At 38.8% G+C, this 17,123-nt stretch overlaps 1 protein-coding gene across 2 annotated transcripts in view; it reads left to right on the forward strand.

Moving 5' to 3' along the window:
- The window catches only part of FBN2 (fibrillin 2), a 182,202-nt gene that overhangs the window by 106,027 nt on the left and 59,052 nt on the right, over positions 1 to 17,123 (forward strand). For both annotated transcript variants that reach the window (XM_035569387.2, XM_050716237.1), the window contains 6 exons: positions 5,888 to 6,025; positions 7,264 to 7,314; positions 7,679 to 7,804; positions 10,672 to 10,899; positions 14,193 to 14,318; positions 16,083 to 16,211. In XM_035569387.2, the coding sequence (XP_035425280.1) occupies positions 5,888 to 6,025; positions 7,264 to 7,314; positions 7,679 to 7,804; positions 10,672 to 10,899; positions 14,193 to 14,318; positions 16,083 to 16,211 (798 nt within the window). The remainder of the gene's footprint in view (positions 1 to 5,887; positions 6,026 to 7,263; positions 7,315 to 7,678; positions 7,805 to 10,671; positions 10,900 to 14,192; positions 14,319 to 16,082; positions 16,212 to 17,123) is intronic.

A 17,123-nucleotide genomic window follows, 5' to 3' on the forward strand; every position in this document is an offset into this window, starting at 1 on the left:
TATATAATTTACTGTATTGTGACATATAATAATTTAACATAAATAATATTAACATCCTTTTAGGATTCTATTGCATTGAAAAAAAAGCAGAACATGGCACAGATTTTACTAGAGCTAGCAGCAACAGTTGTCTGCAAGATGTCATTGGCATTATTTCTGGAAGTCATTCATTAATTTTTTTTTTTCCTTGTCTTTCCAAGAAGACTCAAAGGTTTGGACACATCTGCACTTCTCAGGTGCTCAAAAGCTGCCATTGTTTCATCTTATTAGTGTAACATAATTGGGCCACTGTAGAATATGTGAGATAAATTGGATTGGAGTGCATTAATAAAGGGATGATGCTGATTTTAAATGTACTTTTTATTGTAAGATGCATTTGTTTGGTGTTCTTGTTTCAACTTTCTTGCCTTGCCAAGATTTTCATAAGATAGGAAATATAATGCAAAGACTCAAGTTCCTATTTAATGTTGCCATCTGTCTATGCCTTAACATGTTTTTCAAGTGAGTTACTTTTGCACCTAAGCCTTCTCTTAGATGCCTTCCTTCTAGCCTTTCTCATAGATTTTTAGGGATACTGTCACCATCATTGGCCTGTACAGTTTAGTGTTCTTTTTGTTCTTTTTCACATTTTGCTTATGCCTTGATGTGACCACAGTAATTTGTGCTTTTTTGTACTGCTTGTTTTAATTTTCATGTTCTGACATCCAAAGGTATTACAAGTTCATTAAGGACTTAATTATAACAGTTTTCTGGATTTACTTTGCAAATGGTTTCCATTGAATTGGTTGCCGTGTGAGGTCCTATTTGGCTTGAGTAGTAGTGGCAAATAATGTAAAACAAACAAAATAAATAGTTGAACAGTCAGATTAAAAGTGAAGGATAGGAGCCACCCATACTATAAGCCTAATTGTTACTTTTCATGTTGATCAACATTCTCACAGGAAGAGTTTTCAGTGCCACAGGTGAGAATATGTTAGGACAGAAGGGTCGAGATAGCTCACGTGAGAAGTACAGATTTGTACATGTAGAGTCCATTTATGTTTTTCTATGTTGGTAAAATTTCCATTAGAATCAGTAGTGATTGAGAGAAGGGCAGACTAGGTTACTGAAAGGGGAGTGAGGTTATAGGCAGTTTCTGGTGTGAAAAACTTGCAAACATTCATTGAATGTAAGCTGTTTTAAATCTCCACAGTAGAGAAAGTTGTGTTTCTCCACTTGTGTATTGACTATAATTGCCATAATTTTTTAGCTGATTGTTCCTGTAAAGCATTATTGTAGCATCAGATATGAAAAGCTTATGCCAGTACAGAAGCATATGCCTAGAATGGTGTTCTGGTTTGGGTATGTATTGTATTCTTCATAAGAATGATCAAACTAAGGTAGTGTCAGTTTGATTCTGACCTCTCTACAGTTTTGGTTTAGTTCCAAATTTGGTCTCATGTCAGAACCAAAATCACCCACATTTGTAAGGATATTTTTTTTCTTTCTTTCATGATGGCGATGAAAGCTTGAACTTAAAATTCACATAAATTTGCACATGACAACATAATTAGAATAAAAAAACATTAACATTACAGCACTCTTAATTTTATTTTTACATCTTGTTCTCATGTGTTTGTTCCAATTGGCCTTATTGCTGATTTTCACCGTTCTCTTGTGGACTCAGATAATACCCAAGTTATGTGGCTGACGCATGTTCTTTACTTAGTTTGTGGACAGATAAGTTCAGTCTGTCATTTCCTCTGGCTCCTTGGCATGGGCTGCTCAGCCTCAACGCTGAAGAACCAGGTGGCTTAAGCCATTTGCATCCATATTCCTGTAGAAATCCAGCATAGATGTAAGCCATTTGTCTCTCTCTGTGAGGTTCCCTGCATAAAAGAAAAATGACTTGCTCAAGTAATAGCAAGATTTCAAGTCACAACATTTGGCCTCATATTAGAGCTCCAACTTCCAGCAAATGAAAGTTGTTAGTTTAGCGTTTACATTAAAAGCATTTAACAAAAAAATATGATGTATTACACATTTCTTTTGCTTTCACACTGACAATGTCTGCAGTATTAAGACTGCCCTCCTGTAAGGAAGGGTAGAATTGGAACTGTTTTTGAAATACATCTGTTGGTGGTACCAGTGCTGCATTTCTATTTTGGAAACTGCTCATGTAGTAGAGATACTGCTATTTGTGGTCTTTGAAATGTGCACTTAATATATGCTTTTTATGCACATTTCAATATTTTTGGAATTCACACAGTGCACAACCCGTAGGCTGCCATCTGCCTGTAGTATGCATACATTCTTCTTCAAGTCAGAATCAAAGAGATGCAAGCAGCAGAAAGAATGCTTTGATGTTGGATAATAAATAATTTTTTCACCAAAGTAAAAGTCACAGTGACTGCCCTTTGTAAGTTTTGTCTGGACAAGAGAGGTTGTGTAAAATAAAGGAAATTAACTCATAGCCTGAAAAAAAAAATAAGACAAGCAGACTTTGGCAGGGTAGTATAGATGCAGCTGGTGTGAAGAAAGTCACCTGCTAATTTGTGTAGTTTAAATCATTTTTGAGATACTGTTTTGACTTTTTCATCCTGTAATGTTGCCTACTAAAAATGAATAATATCTTGTTCAGAAATTTCTAGTGAATGAAGCAATGGAAGCATTTACATTTTGATAACATAAAGCAGAGACATCAATGTATGGCCAGTAAGCTAGATGTAGCATGAAATAGCAGCTAAAAGGGCCTATTTTGTTCTCCCTGTGTTAGTCCCCTGTATTTGGGACATACGATGTGAAGACATTATGACCAACCCATGACTGGCCAAGGGCAGATCCAGGTAGTCACTTTGTAGCTTATGTCTTCCTTTGGTCTTTTGATGTTAACCCTAGTCCTGACTGTCAGACAAAAGTGGAACAAGGCTTAGAAAAGATGCCTTGTCCATGATCCTCAGCCCCTCATTGGTTCATGCACTTTTTTAAGGGTAGTATTCTGCCCTACATGTTTGAAAACAACATTAATCTAAATAATTGCACTCTTTTATGTGTATGTATGAATTTTTTTTGAATTTTTTATGAATTATTTATGTGTGTGAAGTACATTCTCCAGTTTCTAAAACTGGTTCCAGGCACATTCTTTAGCCATTTTTCTCCTGTTACATTACCCAAAGAAAAGTTGTGTTCTCGGTGGTCTACGTAATTTTTTAATGACAGTTTTGTAGAAAAGTTCAAGTTGATTGAAAAAAAATAAGCTGGAGCATGTTGCTCCTAAATATGAGGTCTCAGTAATAATAATCCACAGCACCTAATAGATAGTCTGGCTTTTTGTATGTATATTACATGTAAATCTTAAAAGCCAATTCCTATTCATCTTGCATAAGTCATCTTGTTAAATTCATCTGTGCCACTTTCTTAGCTTTGAACTTTGAGTATGCACTTGCATTTAAACTCTGTCAAGGCTGATCTCCAAATCTGGGTTAGATATTTAAAGACTGTTTTTGCTATCCAGTGACAAGGGTTGTGGTCTGCTTCATGGAATCATAGAATGGTTTGGGTTGGAAGGAACCTTAAAGATCTTGTAATTCCAACGCCCTTGCCACGGGCAGGAACACCTCTCACTTGACCAGGTTTCTCAAAGCCCCATTCAACCTGGCCTTGAACAATTCCAGGGATGGGGCATCCACAGCTTCTCTGGGAGACCTATGCCAGTGCCTCACCACCCTCAGAGTGAAGGATTTATTCCTCAAATCTACTTTAAACCTACCCTCTTTTAGTTTAAAGCCATTACCCCTTGTCCTATCACCATGCTCCCTGACAAAAAGTCCCTCCCCAGCTTTCCCGTAGGCCCCCTTTAGGTACTGGAAGGCCACTATAAGGTCTGCCCAGAGCCTTCTCTTCTCCAGACAGAACAAACTCCCTCAGCCTGTCTTCATAGGAGAGGTGCTCCAGCACTCTGATCATCCTCATGACCCTTCTCTGGACTTGTTCTAATGGGTCCATGTCCTCCTTGTGCTGGGTGCCCCAGAGCTGAACTCAGGGCTCCAGGTGGGGTCTCACAAGAGTAGAGCAGAGGGGGACAATCACCTCCCCAGCCCTGCTGGCCATGCTGCTTTTGATGCAGCCAGGATACGGTTGGCTTTCTGGGCTGCAAGCGCACAGTGCTGGCTCACATTCAGTTTCTTGTCAACCAGCATCCCTGGGTCCTTTTCCTCAGGGCTGCTCTCAATCCATTTTCCACCCAGCCTCTATTTGTGCTGGGGATTACCCTGGTCTAGATGCAGGACCTTGCACTTGGCCTTGTTGAACCTCATGAGGTTTGCACAGGCCCAACTCTCAAGCCTGTCTAGGTCCCATTGGATGGGCTCCCTTCCCTCCAGCATGTTGACTGTACCACACATTTCGGTGTCATTGGCAAATCTGTTGAGGGTGCACTCGATCCCACTGTCCATGTCACCAACAAAGACATTAAACAGCGCCGGTTCCAATACCAATCCCTGAGGAGCACCACTTGTCACGCATTTCCACCTGGACATTGACCCGTTGACCACAACTATCTGACTGTGACCATCCAGCCAATTCCTTACCCACCTAGTGGTCCATCCATTAAATCCATGTCTCTCCAATTTAGAGACAAGGATATCATAGGGGGCAGTGTCAAATGCTTTGCACAAGTCCAGGTAGAAGATGTCAGGTGCTTTTCCCCTGTCCACCAGTGCTGTAACCCCGTCGTAGAAAGCCACCAGACTTTTTAGGCACAATCTGCCCTTAGTGAAGCCATGTTGGCTGTCCCTAGTCACCTCCTTATTTTCCATGTGCCTTAATAGTTTCCAGGAGGATCTGCTCCATGATCGTGCCAGGCACAGAGGTGAGACTGACTGGCCTGTAGCTCCCCAGGTCCTCCTTTTTCCCTTTTAAAATGGAGGTTATGTTTTCCCTCTTCCAGTCAGTGGGAACTTCACCACACTGTCACAACTTTTCAAATATGGTGAATTCAAGAAATTTGATCTCATTTTAATATAAATGCATAAAAGTACTGAGTCAAGGTGCTGTACTTTCAAATGTACATACCCGATTTAGGATCTAACTGACATTTTGAAAAGTGGCTTGGGCATCGAAAGCGTAGTTTTTTATACTTGAATATTTGGGTACCTAAAAGAGAATTTCAGAGAATTTCAGGCAGCATAGTTGACACTGGTGACTGAAAATCTCTCTTCTTCATGGATGGTTAGCTGGAGAGCAGTCAGGAGGTGCTGCTTGTCTCAGTTGGGCACTTACTGGAATGGGTTTGCTCTGAGCAGGTCTGGGTTCACAGCCTGACAATCTAATTTGTGATTGAGGAGCTGGATGTGCTGTGACTGCATCATCAGGAGCAGAGAGTGGAGTGTAAGCTAGCAGACATAGTCAAAGCCCTCCTAATGCACCGGGAGGACTGGACCTCTAAAAGAATATAGCACACTCCTGCCCCCCACATTTTAATTTTTCTTTTCTTTCTGACAATCTTGAAGTTTCATTGAGTGGGACAGAGCTAAGAGCACCCAGTGATTATAGGCCAGTGGTTCAAGCAGTCAGCTGGAAGGGGGAATCCCAGGTTACAATCTCTATTTGCTACTTGTGTATTTTAGAAATGAACTGTGTCTAGATTAAACAAATAAATAAAATTACTGTAGTTGCTGGAGGACCTTGACTAGCTATAGGACCTGGACTATAAAATGCCTCAAGCGGTGCACTCTACCACTCATTTTTAGTGGTAGTGGTATTCATTTCCTCTGCTTCTAAAATAAAATACATACAAAATGACTCTGATGCAAAGACAGACTGTGCTCTCTTTGTACTCCATCTGCCAGTGGCATGAGAAGATGCCAGCTCTTTTTACTGTGACAGTTCCATTTTATTTTTATTGCAGATAGCCTGAAGGGGACTTGCTGGCTTAACATCCAGGATAGTCGCTGTGAAGTCAACATCAATGGTGCTACACTGAAATCTGAATGCTGTGCTACCTTAGGAGCAGCTTGGGGCAGCCCATGTGAGCGCTGTGAATTAGGTATGCTGCTGTGCTTGCATATCCTGTGACTTTTGTGAGAAGGCCAAATGTAACACTAATAAGTTCTCATCATCTTCTGTTAAAAAATAACAAGAAAACACTATGAAATGAGTTTGTTTTCTTCAGCATCACTTCTAATCTCCACCATCAGGTATTATTCTAATAACTTTGAAGCTACAAGGAAATAACATTTGAATTGATCTTTGCATAGCTATATATGTTTCTTCTCAACATGGACTGTGCATTGGGGTAGGTTGAATTAAAGACTATAATAGTAAAGCGAAATATCTGCTAAAAGTCTTGAGGACTTTTTATTTTGCGGGCTGTTAACACTTGTTCCAGCTGTTTTCAACCACATAACTTATGTACAATTATTGATTGCAGAATAGTACTAGTATTAGATCACAGGGGTAGGGCTAGAGGTTGGAAGCAGGAATGCTAAATGTATCCTTGTTTTCACGGAATAAACACTGTGCCACACTCTCGCCATAAGATTTGAATAATGCCACTTGCAACTGAACCAGCCTTTATTTTTAAATTGAAACAATAACTGTGGTCACATATATCTCACCTAATAAGCATGGTGCAAACAAACAAGCTTTTGAGATGCAGTAGAGCATCAAGAAAAGATACTACTTTGAACTCCAGGAAGCAGCATGGTAAGGTTAGGGTGGTAGAACTGATCAAAAACTAATCAATCTAGAGAGCCCATTAGTTCAGACTATGTTTGGCCATTTTATTTCCTAATCTGTAACTCACTTGATTCTAGCAAGCTTGCATATCTCTACAGCATGCTACATTTTACATACATATCCTAGAATAACATCTATGCTGATATCCTTTATTAAGCTGTAGTGGAAACAAACAAACAAACAAAAACAAACAAACAAACAAACACTTCAGTGATAACTAGCATCACTAAAGCTTGAAATCTTTAGGGAACTTTACAAAAAATTTACCCTTCAGTTACATCTGAGTGCAGAGATTAGTCTGATTCCTCAATTTCCGATTGAGGAAACCATGAGAAAAAAATATATAAGATTTAATTTCCCCAGCTATTATTTGTTATAAGTAACATGTATGAGTCCATAGTTTTCTTCACTGAGGCTAGATCACTCATCATGTTATACAGTCAGAAAATATAGAAAAATTGCAAAGATACTTTTATTTTTAAATTACTTGCTCTTATATTTCTGTCACTCTAAAGCAGTGATATATCTTTTTTGGCTTGATTCCAGACACAGCTTGCTCAAGAGGATTTGCCAGAGTTAAGGGTGTTACCTGTGAAGGTAATGCTTTTGCTTCTTACTCAAGATGTCATTTTTTCCCCCTGGAAAATGGTATAAAAGAGGATTTATTATGCTGTTCATTTTGCCAGGCATAATCATACTGATCTTAGATGAATGCCATCACAGTTACTGACTGTTGGGGACATAAAAGTTAACACTATTGGAGAATGTCAAAATGGTACAAAAAGGATGGAACTGCTCCTTCAATTTATTTATTACAAAATATTACTTATCCTAATACATTATGAATGAAAGTGTCATGCTTTCTTTCATATAGCTGAAGTTCTCAAAAAAGTTGTAGCTTTCTGCTTGCTGGAGTTGGCATACAGTCTGAAATTTCTTTCACCCCTTCATTTACCAACAGATGTAAATGAGTGTGATGTTTTCCCGGGGGTTTGTCCCAATGGGCGATGTGTTAACAGCCGAGGCTCATTTCACTGCGAGTGCCCTGAAGGACTGACATTGGATGGAACAGGGCGAGTGTGTTTAGGTAAGAGCACAGTCAACTCTGGTAACTTTTAGGCTCTGTATAACAAATATTCAAAATAGTTCTCAAAAGAGTATGAAAGGATGTTTGATTTGTTTCTGTATTGCTGAATTTGTTAAATGTATGTCTTAGTTTTTGCCTGCTAAGACTTCAGATACCTGTGCAAGTTCAGGGAAGAGTTGTTAATCCCTAGAGGGAATGTGAATGTTTGTGTTATGACTTGTCTTGCCTTCAGTGCAGTCAATAGGTTTTGCTAGAGTGCTGCCCTTACTATGACTTCTGTTCCAAAGCAGAAACATCTAACTCACTGGGAGCTAGACAATAAGCAGTTTGCTGGCCAACCAGAAGCTTATAATGCAGTGTGACTTCCTCTTTTCTCTCTTGCTATCTAGTCATGGTGTGAAAATGAGGTACTATCTTGTAGCACAAACACTGGTGCAAATTGTTCTGTTTGTAAGAAAGCAAAATGGATGTAGATAAAAATAAGAGCTCATCTTCATTGTACAGAACATGAATGTCTTCTACTGACAAAATATGATAGCTGTGAAGACAATGTTCTCTACAGGAATGTTTTGAGGTATAAAAAGTACTGAACCCCTTATGCAAATTAAAGAATACAAAAATATCCAGTAGCAAGTGTAGTTAGTTTTACTAGTCTGCTAAACTTTTTTGTTGTTGTTGGCAGAGAAAAAAGGAAAGAGCTAGAACTCAATTCCTGAGGTTGCAAGATAAGGAAAAAGAGCAAGAGAGACTTACCACAGTTCCTACACTACCACCAGGAAAGTGTATTCCCCTGGAAAACCCTTAACTTTTCTGTAACTTTTTTTCTAGAGCTGGGGAAGTGCGTGAATGAACATATAATAGTGCTTTTTACAATCACAGGTATTATAAAAAGTCACATTGCTACAAACTTCTGAAGCATCTGAATTATTGTAATAAAACAGCAATATCTATCAGTGAATGTACTTGGTTTTCTTTTTCTTGCCTTTTTAATTGGAAATTCTACCCCCTTGCTCGCTCTCTTAGGGAGCTTGTATTTTTTACATCTGAGAAGCTGTAAAATCCATATTCAGATACCACAAAATGTTTATATGGTTTTAAATATGCCATACCTAGTAATTTAGAATTACATTTATCTATAAGATTATGGGGGAAAAAAAAAAAAAGACTATATATTGTGAGTTGTAATGTATTCTATAAAAGTGCACGTCTGTTTTAACTGAAATTAATTTGTACCACACACACCTTCTCCATCCAGGAATTCAGTGTTTTGCAGTACATCTGTTCAGATTGGTTTTTTGAAATCTTTAAAAATCAGTAGTCAGAAATGAAAAAGATACAGTCAGGGAACTGAATACTTAAAAGATTCTGGAATTCATGTTAATTTTTTTTTTTACCTGTTGTAAGGACTATAAAAATATTATTACTGACAGCATTTGCTTTCTTTTAAGAAAACATAACAATAGAACAAGTACAAATTTTCAGCCCTTACTTCATGTCAGTCCAGAATTTGCCTGCTCTAATCCATGTTTTTTATTTGACCAGTGTTCTCTTTCCTCAAAGGAGCTTCAAGTTTAAGCAAGCAATTTTCCTTTAATTGCACTATGCCTTACCAATAGCTGATACAAACAGCTACCAGTTTGTTTGTTTTTTAATGTGAATGTAATGCTAGAGATATTTTTAAAAATAGAATTTTGAAAGGAAACAGATGTGTATAATCAGCATAAAAATCTCATAGAAAAAAAGAAATAATTCAAAACCAAGTCTGCCAAGTTGCATGTGTGTATTTTTTTGCGCATAGCATATGCAGTTTTGTTAGGTTTTCCTTCCTCTTTTTATTTTTTTTTCCTCAATACTTAGCAAATCTGTTGCCTGTCACTGTCATTTGTGGCCATCAACCCTGTACTACTTCCTAGTGAGAAATTTCATAAGGACAAGTGTGGATTTAGATGTGGTTGACTGAGATAATGAAAGGTTGGAACAAGGGAGTCATTTTCATGCAACACCCAGGATTCATTTACCCTTAAAGCCATGTTCCCTCTTCCTAATTTATTGAGATGTCCCTTTATATTACAAGATATGTGCCTTCTCCTCTGCTACATAAGCACTGTTCTATATATTTCTCAAATATGTTTATTTCCTGCAGGGTCCACTACAGTGATTTTAACGAAAATAAGTATTTATTAGACATATGTTTGCTGAATCTTTTGAAATGAAAATAAATATGATCCTGAAATAGAGTAGTTTACAGGAAAACATAAGTATTCTTTAAACAATTTCTAATTCTTATATTTGATTCTAAATTGTTTACCTTAAGATGTGCATAGGGTAAATTTATACTGTAAAACTGTATAACTCTGAAGGACTTGTATGGAAAATAATTCAGAAGCTCATCCATGTTATTTTTTAGATAATGCATTTTTGCCAAAGCATTTTGTGCTAAGCATTTAAAATATCTGTTAGGTTTCCTGAAGCCTAACTTGCAGTCCAAAGTATGATATAAAAAATTAATGCTTACATTTATTCTAACAACACAGCTTGAATTCCAGTCCATACTAGGAAGATGTAGAATCACAGACATCTTCTCTAGCCCAGCTGTAATTGATACATTTCCCATTATTTGTATGTTGTAGAAACTAGCATTTAGATAAATACTTCTTCTTTTATGTGCTGCAACAGAGATTCAGAAACTTACCAATAGCGATTTCAAATGGTTCAACACTGTGCAGAAGTGTAGCATCTTGAGCAGAAATCTGTCTCCCAGAAACTGACCCACTGTTATACACATATGTACTCAAATAGCTGCTTCTGAAGAACTGAAAACCTAGCAAAGGGTAAAATTTCACTTTTTTTTTTTTTCAAATGAGCAGATATCCGCATGGAGCAATGCTACTTGAAATGGGATGAAGATGAGTGCATTCAGTCTATGCCTGGCAAGTTTCGTATGGATGCCTGCTGCTGTGCTGTGGGTGCTGCCTGGGGCTCCGACTGTGAGGAGTGTCCAAAGCCTGGCACAAAGGAATATGAGTCTCTGTGTCCCAGAGGTCCTGGCTTTTCCAACAGGGGAGATATTCTAACTGGCAGGCCATTTTATAAAGGTAAGGGTTCATTATTGTCTAATTGATCTAGAAGTGAATTATATGTACATCTTGGTAACTATTCTAAGGAAATGCCAGGATTTATATTTCGTATGTACTTGAGATGAGAAATATTATAAAGATGTTTGCCTTACAGAGCTGACAGTAAAGGTAGGGAACCTACCTCTGTTTGCATGATGTTCACAAGTGTTATAGGAGTCTGCCAAGAAAAGATGCAAAGTCTGATTTTGGTAAGGACAAAAACAAAATGACTATGATAGGACTAGGATAGGGAGGGGAGATCTAAATGATGAGAATAACAGAAAATACACACCTTTTTAACATTGTGCTTTGCAAAGAGTGAACTGAGGATGAGATGGAATTCTATGAAGTCAAGGAGTTAAAATGTGAACATAAAATATTACTGCAATTTGGTGAGGGTTCTCTGAACCACAGAATCACAGAATGTTTGAGGTTGGAAGGGACCCCTCAAGATCATCTTGTCCAACCCCCTTGCAGAGCAGGATCACCTCGAGGACATTGCACAGGATGGCATCCAGGGAGTTTTGAATATCTCCAGAGAAGGAGACTCCACAACCTCTCTGGGCAACCTCTTCCAGTGCTCTGTCACCCTCACAGTGAAGAAGTGACCCCTCATATTCAGCTGGAACTTCCTGTGCTTCAGTTTGTGCCCATTGCCTCCTGTCCTGTTGCTGGGCACAACTGAAAAGAGTATAGTTCCATCCTCTTGACACCCTCCCTTCAGATATTCATATACATTGATGAGATCTCCCCTCAGTCTTCTCTTTTCCAAGCTAAACAGGCCCAGTTTTCTCAGCCTGTACTCGTACGACAGGTGCTCCAGACACCTAATCATCTTAGTAGCCCTTCTCTGGACTCGCTCCGGTAGTTCTATGTCCCTCTTGTACTGGTGAGCCCAGAACTGGTCACAGGACTCCAGGTATGGCCTCACCAGCGCTGTATAGAGGGGGAGGATCACCTCCCTTGGCCTGCTGGCATCACTCTTCCAAATGCACTCCAGAATACCACTGGCCTTCTTGGCCACAAGGGCACATTGCTGACTCGTGGTTAGCCTGCTGTCCACCAGGACTCCAAGGTCTCTCTCTCCAGGGCTGCTTTCCAGCAGGTCAGCCCCCAGCCTGTACCGGTGCTAGGGGTTATTCTTCCCTAGGTGCACGGAGGACCCAAGACTGACCCCTGGGGGACACAGCTAGCTACAGGCCTCCAGCTAGACTGCACCACTGCACAACCCTCTGAGCTCTGCTATCCAGCCAATTGCCAATCCAACTCGCTGTCCACTCATCTAGGCCACACTTCCTGAGCTTGTCTATGAGGATGTTATGGGATACAGTGTCAAACGCCTTGCTGAAGTCAAGGTAGACCACATCCACTGCTATCCCCTCATCTACCCAGCTAGTCAACCCATCAAAGAAGAATAGCAGATTGGTCAAACATGATTTCCCCTTGGTGAATCCATGCTGACTACTCCTGATCACTTTCTTATCCGCCACATGTGTGGAGATGACCTCCAGGACGAGCTGCTCCATCACCTTTCCAGGGATGGAGGTGAGGCTGACTGACCTGTAGATAATACAGACTGAAAAAGGATGGGTTCCTTCTGTGCTTTGCAGTTTTTTTCACCAATTGGTTTTAATCACCAATTAAGTGATTAAAAGGGAAGGGTGTCTGATATTACACTCAAATTATGTGGGCAATGGAGCTGCAGTGATAAAGAAGTAAAGTAAAAACATCTTGTCCATTTTTTCCTGTCTTTCCCTTCCACAGAGCACAGACAAAACTTAAGAGGATGGAAAACCTTAAGAAACAAGATATGAAATTATTTTAGATGACTGAAGTCTGAGAAGAAGAACAGTAAATTTCTGTGTGTTCAGAAGCTGAAGTTACCCTGAAATGTTTTAATACTTGAACACAGTATTCTGAAACATTTGTCTTGAAAATATGTTGAGCTGTTTGAGAAAACTTGAACAGATTGGCCCTCTGTTTCACCATAAATAAGCTCCAGTTTTCAAGTGTTACTATTCTAATGCAAAGCTCTCAACATTCAGTGGTGATTTGCTAAACAAGTATGGAATTCTATACACCTCAAGATTTTTGTAAGATTTTGCTGTATGTTTCTGCTTTTGCACCATACTTTTTTTAGTCCTCAAGTAAGGACATTCATCCAGCAAATTACAGAGTATAAGAAAAGCTCATTCAAATCTGTAAATCCCCTTGTGCACGTGCTTATGAGAGAGGTTGCAAGAATTTTAATAGCCTGTGTTATCCCAGCTGTCCAGGAAAATACATTTAGAAGAGGTGAAACATTTTGCTTGATATTCTGCAAAAGAAAAGTTACCCTTTCCTAAACTGATCTTGAAATATCACTCAGTTAAAAACAAAAACAAACAAACAAACAAACAAACAAACAAAAACAGATAATAATTACATCTCTTACAAGAAGGTTCAGCAAAACCATGAATATTCATTGTGTTAGCCAAGTAAAGAACATGATACGTATTTGTGTCACAAGCAAAACAGTGTCAACGTGGGAAATTTCATTGAATTTAGTGGATTGCTGATAAACATAGACTTTTAATTACCGATTTGTGTATTGCAAAGCAAGGAAGGCATAAACAATTGAACAGGAAGGCAAACACCTTTTCTGCCTTTTTTCCATGCTCAACTTCAGCCCAGCATCTCTCCTCCACTCTTCCTGGTGTCTGTCCCTCTGTTTTTATTGCAGGTTGCACTCAGTCCCAGACCCATAGGTGAGGCACTGGGCAGCAGATCCTTGGGGATGGTTTCTCCCTTCCACCTCTTGTTGTTTGTTTACTGTTTCTCTCACTCTTCTTTCCTTCTTAAGCATTTCCTGTACCCCAGCCCTCAGGGTTGTCACTACTCCAGAGTGAGTTGCCAAAACAGCCCATTGTCCCTTGACCTGGTATGGGTCACCTACAGGAACAGTCCCTTAGAGGTGTGACTGCTCCGACATAGGTCTTCCATGGGCAGCAGTCCCTCAAGGATGCCTCTTAGGGCTTGGAGTACTGCCTGCGAGGAGTGCATCACAGCTGTGTCTCCAGGTTTGTGTCCTCCTACTTGTCTCCTTGATTTTATTTTTCCAAACTCCAGACCTGTGAAGGATGAGGCCATCCCTGCAGTACCCTGCTGCCCAAACCATGCCTTTTATGCTCAGTACAATTGGTAAGCAGGAAAAGGAAATTCCCATTCAATATATATTTATATATTAAGTGTTTAAGAATGCTATTTTCTTTTTTTTCTTTTTTTTTCCATAGATATCAATGAATGCAAGGTATTCCCTGGTATGTGCATGAACGGTAAATGCAGGAATACAATTGGAAGTTTCAAATGTAGATGTAACAGTGGGTTTGCTTTAGATATGGAGGAAAGAAACTGTACAGGTAAGTCTTGCACTTTCCCCAGTTCTTAAAGGAACTTGTGATTGTTGCATATCTTGGTGATCTGGAAGCTCAATGTAATTCATTTCCTTCAATTTCTAAGAGCTTAATCTTTGTACAGAGTGGTCAACAGTGTTGTTTCCCTTTCAGGAGGTGATTCTCTATTAAACTGAACATTCTTCTGGTAAATGGACATTAGGAATCTGTTAAATTGGTGTTAAAGATGATCAAGTCATGCTCTGTCAGTACCATCTAAAAAATCTGGAAGAATCACCAGTGAAGCTAATTTCTACTTCTTAACATATAGATTAACTTAATTTACAGTCTTTACTCTGTGGATGTTTCATTACCAAATGAACTGAGGGACTCCACTACAAGTTAATTTTCATTTAGATTTGATAGCCAAGCACACACAGCGGCACCCTTGCAATTCTGACATCAGTGCATTAACGCAAGAAGAGGCGTGCATTTAATTTAAAAGTTTATTTACTGCCTGGAAAGACTGAAATAGAAGATAAGTGTGATAGTTTCCTGGTTATGAGAACCTGGATGCCTGCATTGTGGGTGGCTCTGAGCTGAAAATGAAGGAGGTTTTGTTTTACCACACAGGAGTCCATGAGTGAGTGTGACTAATACAAAGTGTGGGTGGTAAGGCATATTAACTGAGGTTGGTCTGGATGTTAATGTTGCCCTAACTGGTGATTTCCTTGTTTTTATAGTGATTGCATTGATGAGAAATGCATTTAACTAACTTTATTTCTAAACTAACAAGAATAGGTCAGAAAACTTCTCACTATGAAAGCTTCTTTGGGTTCTGTTTTTCATTGAAACTTTGTCCTGATGAAAATGTTCCACAGAAAAGCCACAGAGACCCAGGTTTTATTAAATAGAAGACTTTTTTAATTTTAAATTAGCAACAAAATGTTTTATAAAGCCTGTAGAAAGCCAAGCACTCAGTGACATCCCAGATCCACCACATGAATTACCATTCCACACCTCCACACATCTGTGCATGAGAAATGAACTATCTTCTCCCAGTAGAAATCTGGCCATTGGGAGTAACAAGCGGCAGAAGAGATTCTTTCATGTAGTAAAAAAAGAACTGTTTAAAATCTTTTTTTTTTCTTACAGTTTCTTCAGTTAAGCTTGCACTAGCTTTGTTTTCCTGAGCCACTTTAAGAAATAGTTCATTGTCCAGCTCACCACCCTACTGCAGACATGTTGATGCCTTTCTCTGCTCTTTTGTTCCTTGCTCCACAGACTTCTCAGATGACAGCACTAATTCTATGCCTTATTGCCTTGGACTAGTGTCTTCATTGTTTCAAATATTCTGTTATTTTTTATTCCCTGTGAATCCTTCATGTTTTCTTAATATGTAAAAAATTAATGACAAAATTATGAATTACTAGAGAATTGTCTTCATTAAAAGCAATTTAATATCAATAGCACCGTATGCATGGAGTCAAACGGTACCTCTATAATAATAACTCGGAATTTATTACAGTAGCGTCCTTAGAAATATACTTTAACATAGTTTAATCTACAGTTGAGAGCTCTACAGGCATTGCATTATGAATCTTCCACAAACTTTTTCACATAATCCAATTCTTTTAAATATTAAAATCAATTGCATTTCTCTATCAATTTATGTACTACGTATAATCTCTGTAGAATTCATTTATAATGTCCAAGTCTTAACTTCTGTGAAAGCAAGGATCACCTTAAACTCTTTTTGATTTTTCTACATTTCCATTTACTGTAAAACAGACATTGATGAGTGCCGGATCTCCCCAGACTTATGTGGAAGTGGAACTTGTGTCAACACTCCTGGAAGCTTTGAATGCGAGTGCTTTGATGGTTATGAAAGTGGGTTTATGATGATGAAGAACTGTATGGGTAAGTGTTGCCAGGATGAGCTGGAGACCTTCCATTTGCTGTACTCTGTACTATACTAGTCCTACTCCACTGAACACTTCATATGCATAATTATTGTGACTTCTTGAAAAAAATGACCAATGTCCAATATATAGGACAGATAACTGACCTGTTTGTATAGCTATGCATGTTCTTTTTGCTGATTACATTTACACATTCTGTATAGCTAATTGAGATTGTCAGCAACTATTCAGGTAGTTTAACAGTGGCTCATGAGGTATTGAAACATTTAATGCATCTAAGAAGTTTCAAGGGCAATGCGATTCATGTTTCCTTGATTCTTTTAGGACTTATGAAATTCTGAGACCACTTTGTGAAAAAAAGCCCCACATATTTTTAAATTGTTTAAAGTCGTAAGAATAGGTACTGAGACACCAAAAGTTACTAGCCACCTTAAAAAAATCTGGAGTTGACATTATGGAGTACTTCTGCATACACCATGGAAATGGAAAGTGTGAAATCTTTATCTTGGTAGAATACTCTTAACCCTATTTTAGATGTTCAGTTTTATTATTTTGACTAAATCCTAACTTTTTTAGTTTAGTTATGCAAATATGTCTTTGAAAGGGACAAATTGTTTAAGCTCTATTCTAAGGCTGCTGAAACAGAATCACAGTTCCTCTCATTGAGGTTGGAAGACCTCTGGAGGTCATCCGGTCCAGCCCGTGCTCAGTGCAGGATAAACTACAGCAAGGACCATGCACAGTTCAATACTGGAAATCTCCAAGGACAGATATTGCACAGCCTCTCTCAGAGACTTGTTCAAGTGCCAGAGCATTCTCTCACTAAAAACGTTCCTTTCCATGTTTGAATACAATTTCCCGTGCTTCAGTTTTGTACCCATTTGTTTCTCATTTTGTCACTGGACACCAC

Source organism: Cygnus atratus, chromosome Z, assembly GCF_013377495.2.
Source record: "Cygnus atratus isolate AKBS03 ecotype Queensland, Australia chromosome Z, CAtr_DNAZoo_HiC_assembly, whole genome shotgun sequence".
In the NCBI taxonomy this organism is placed as follows: domain Eukaryota; kingdom Metazoa; phylum Chordata; class Aves; order Anseriformes; family Anatidae; genus Cygnus; species Cygnus atratus.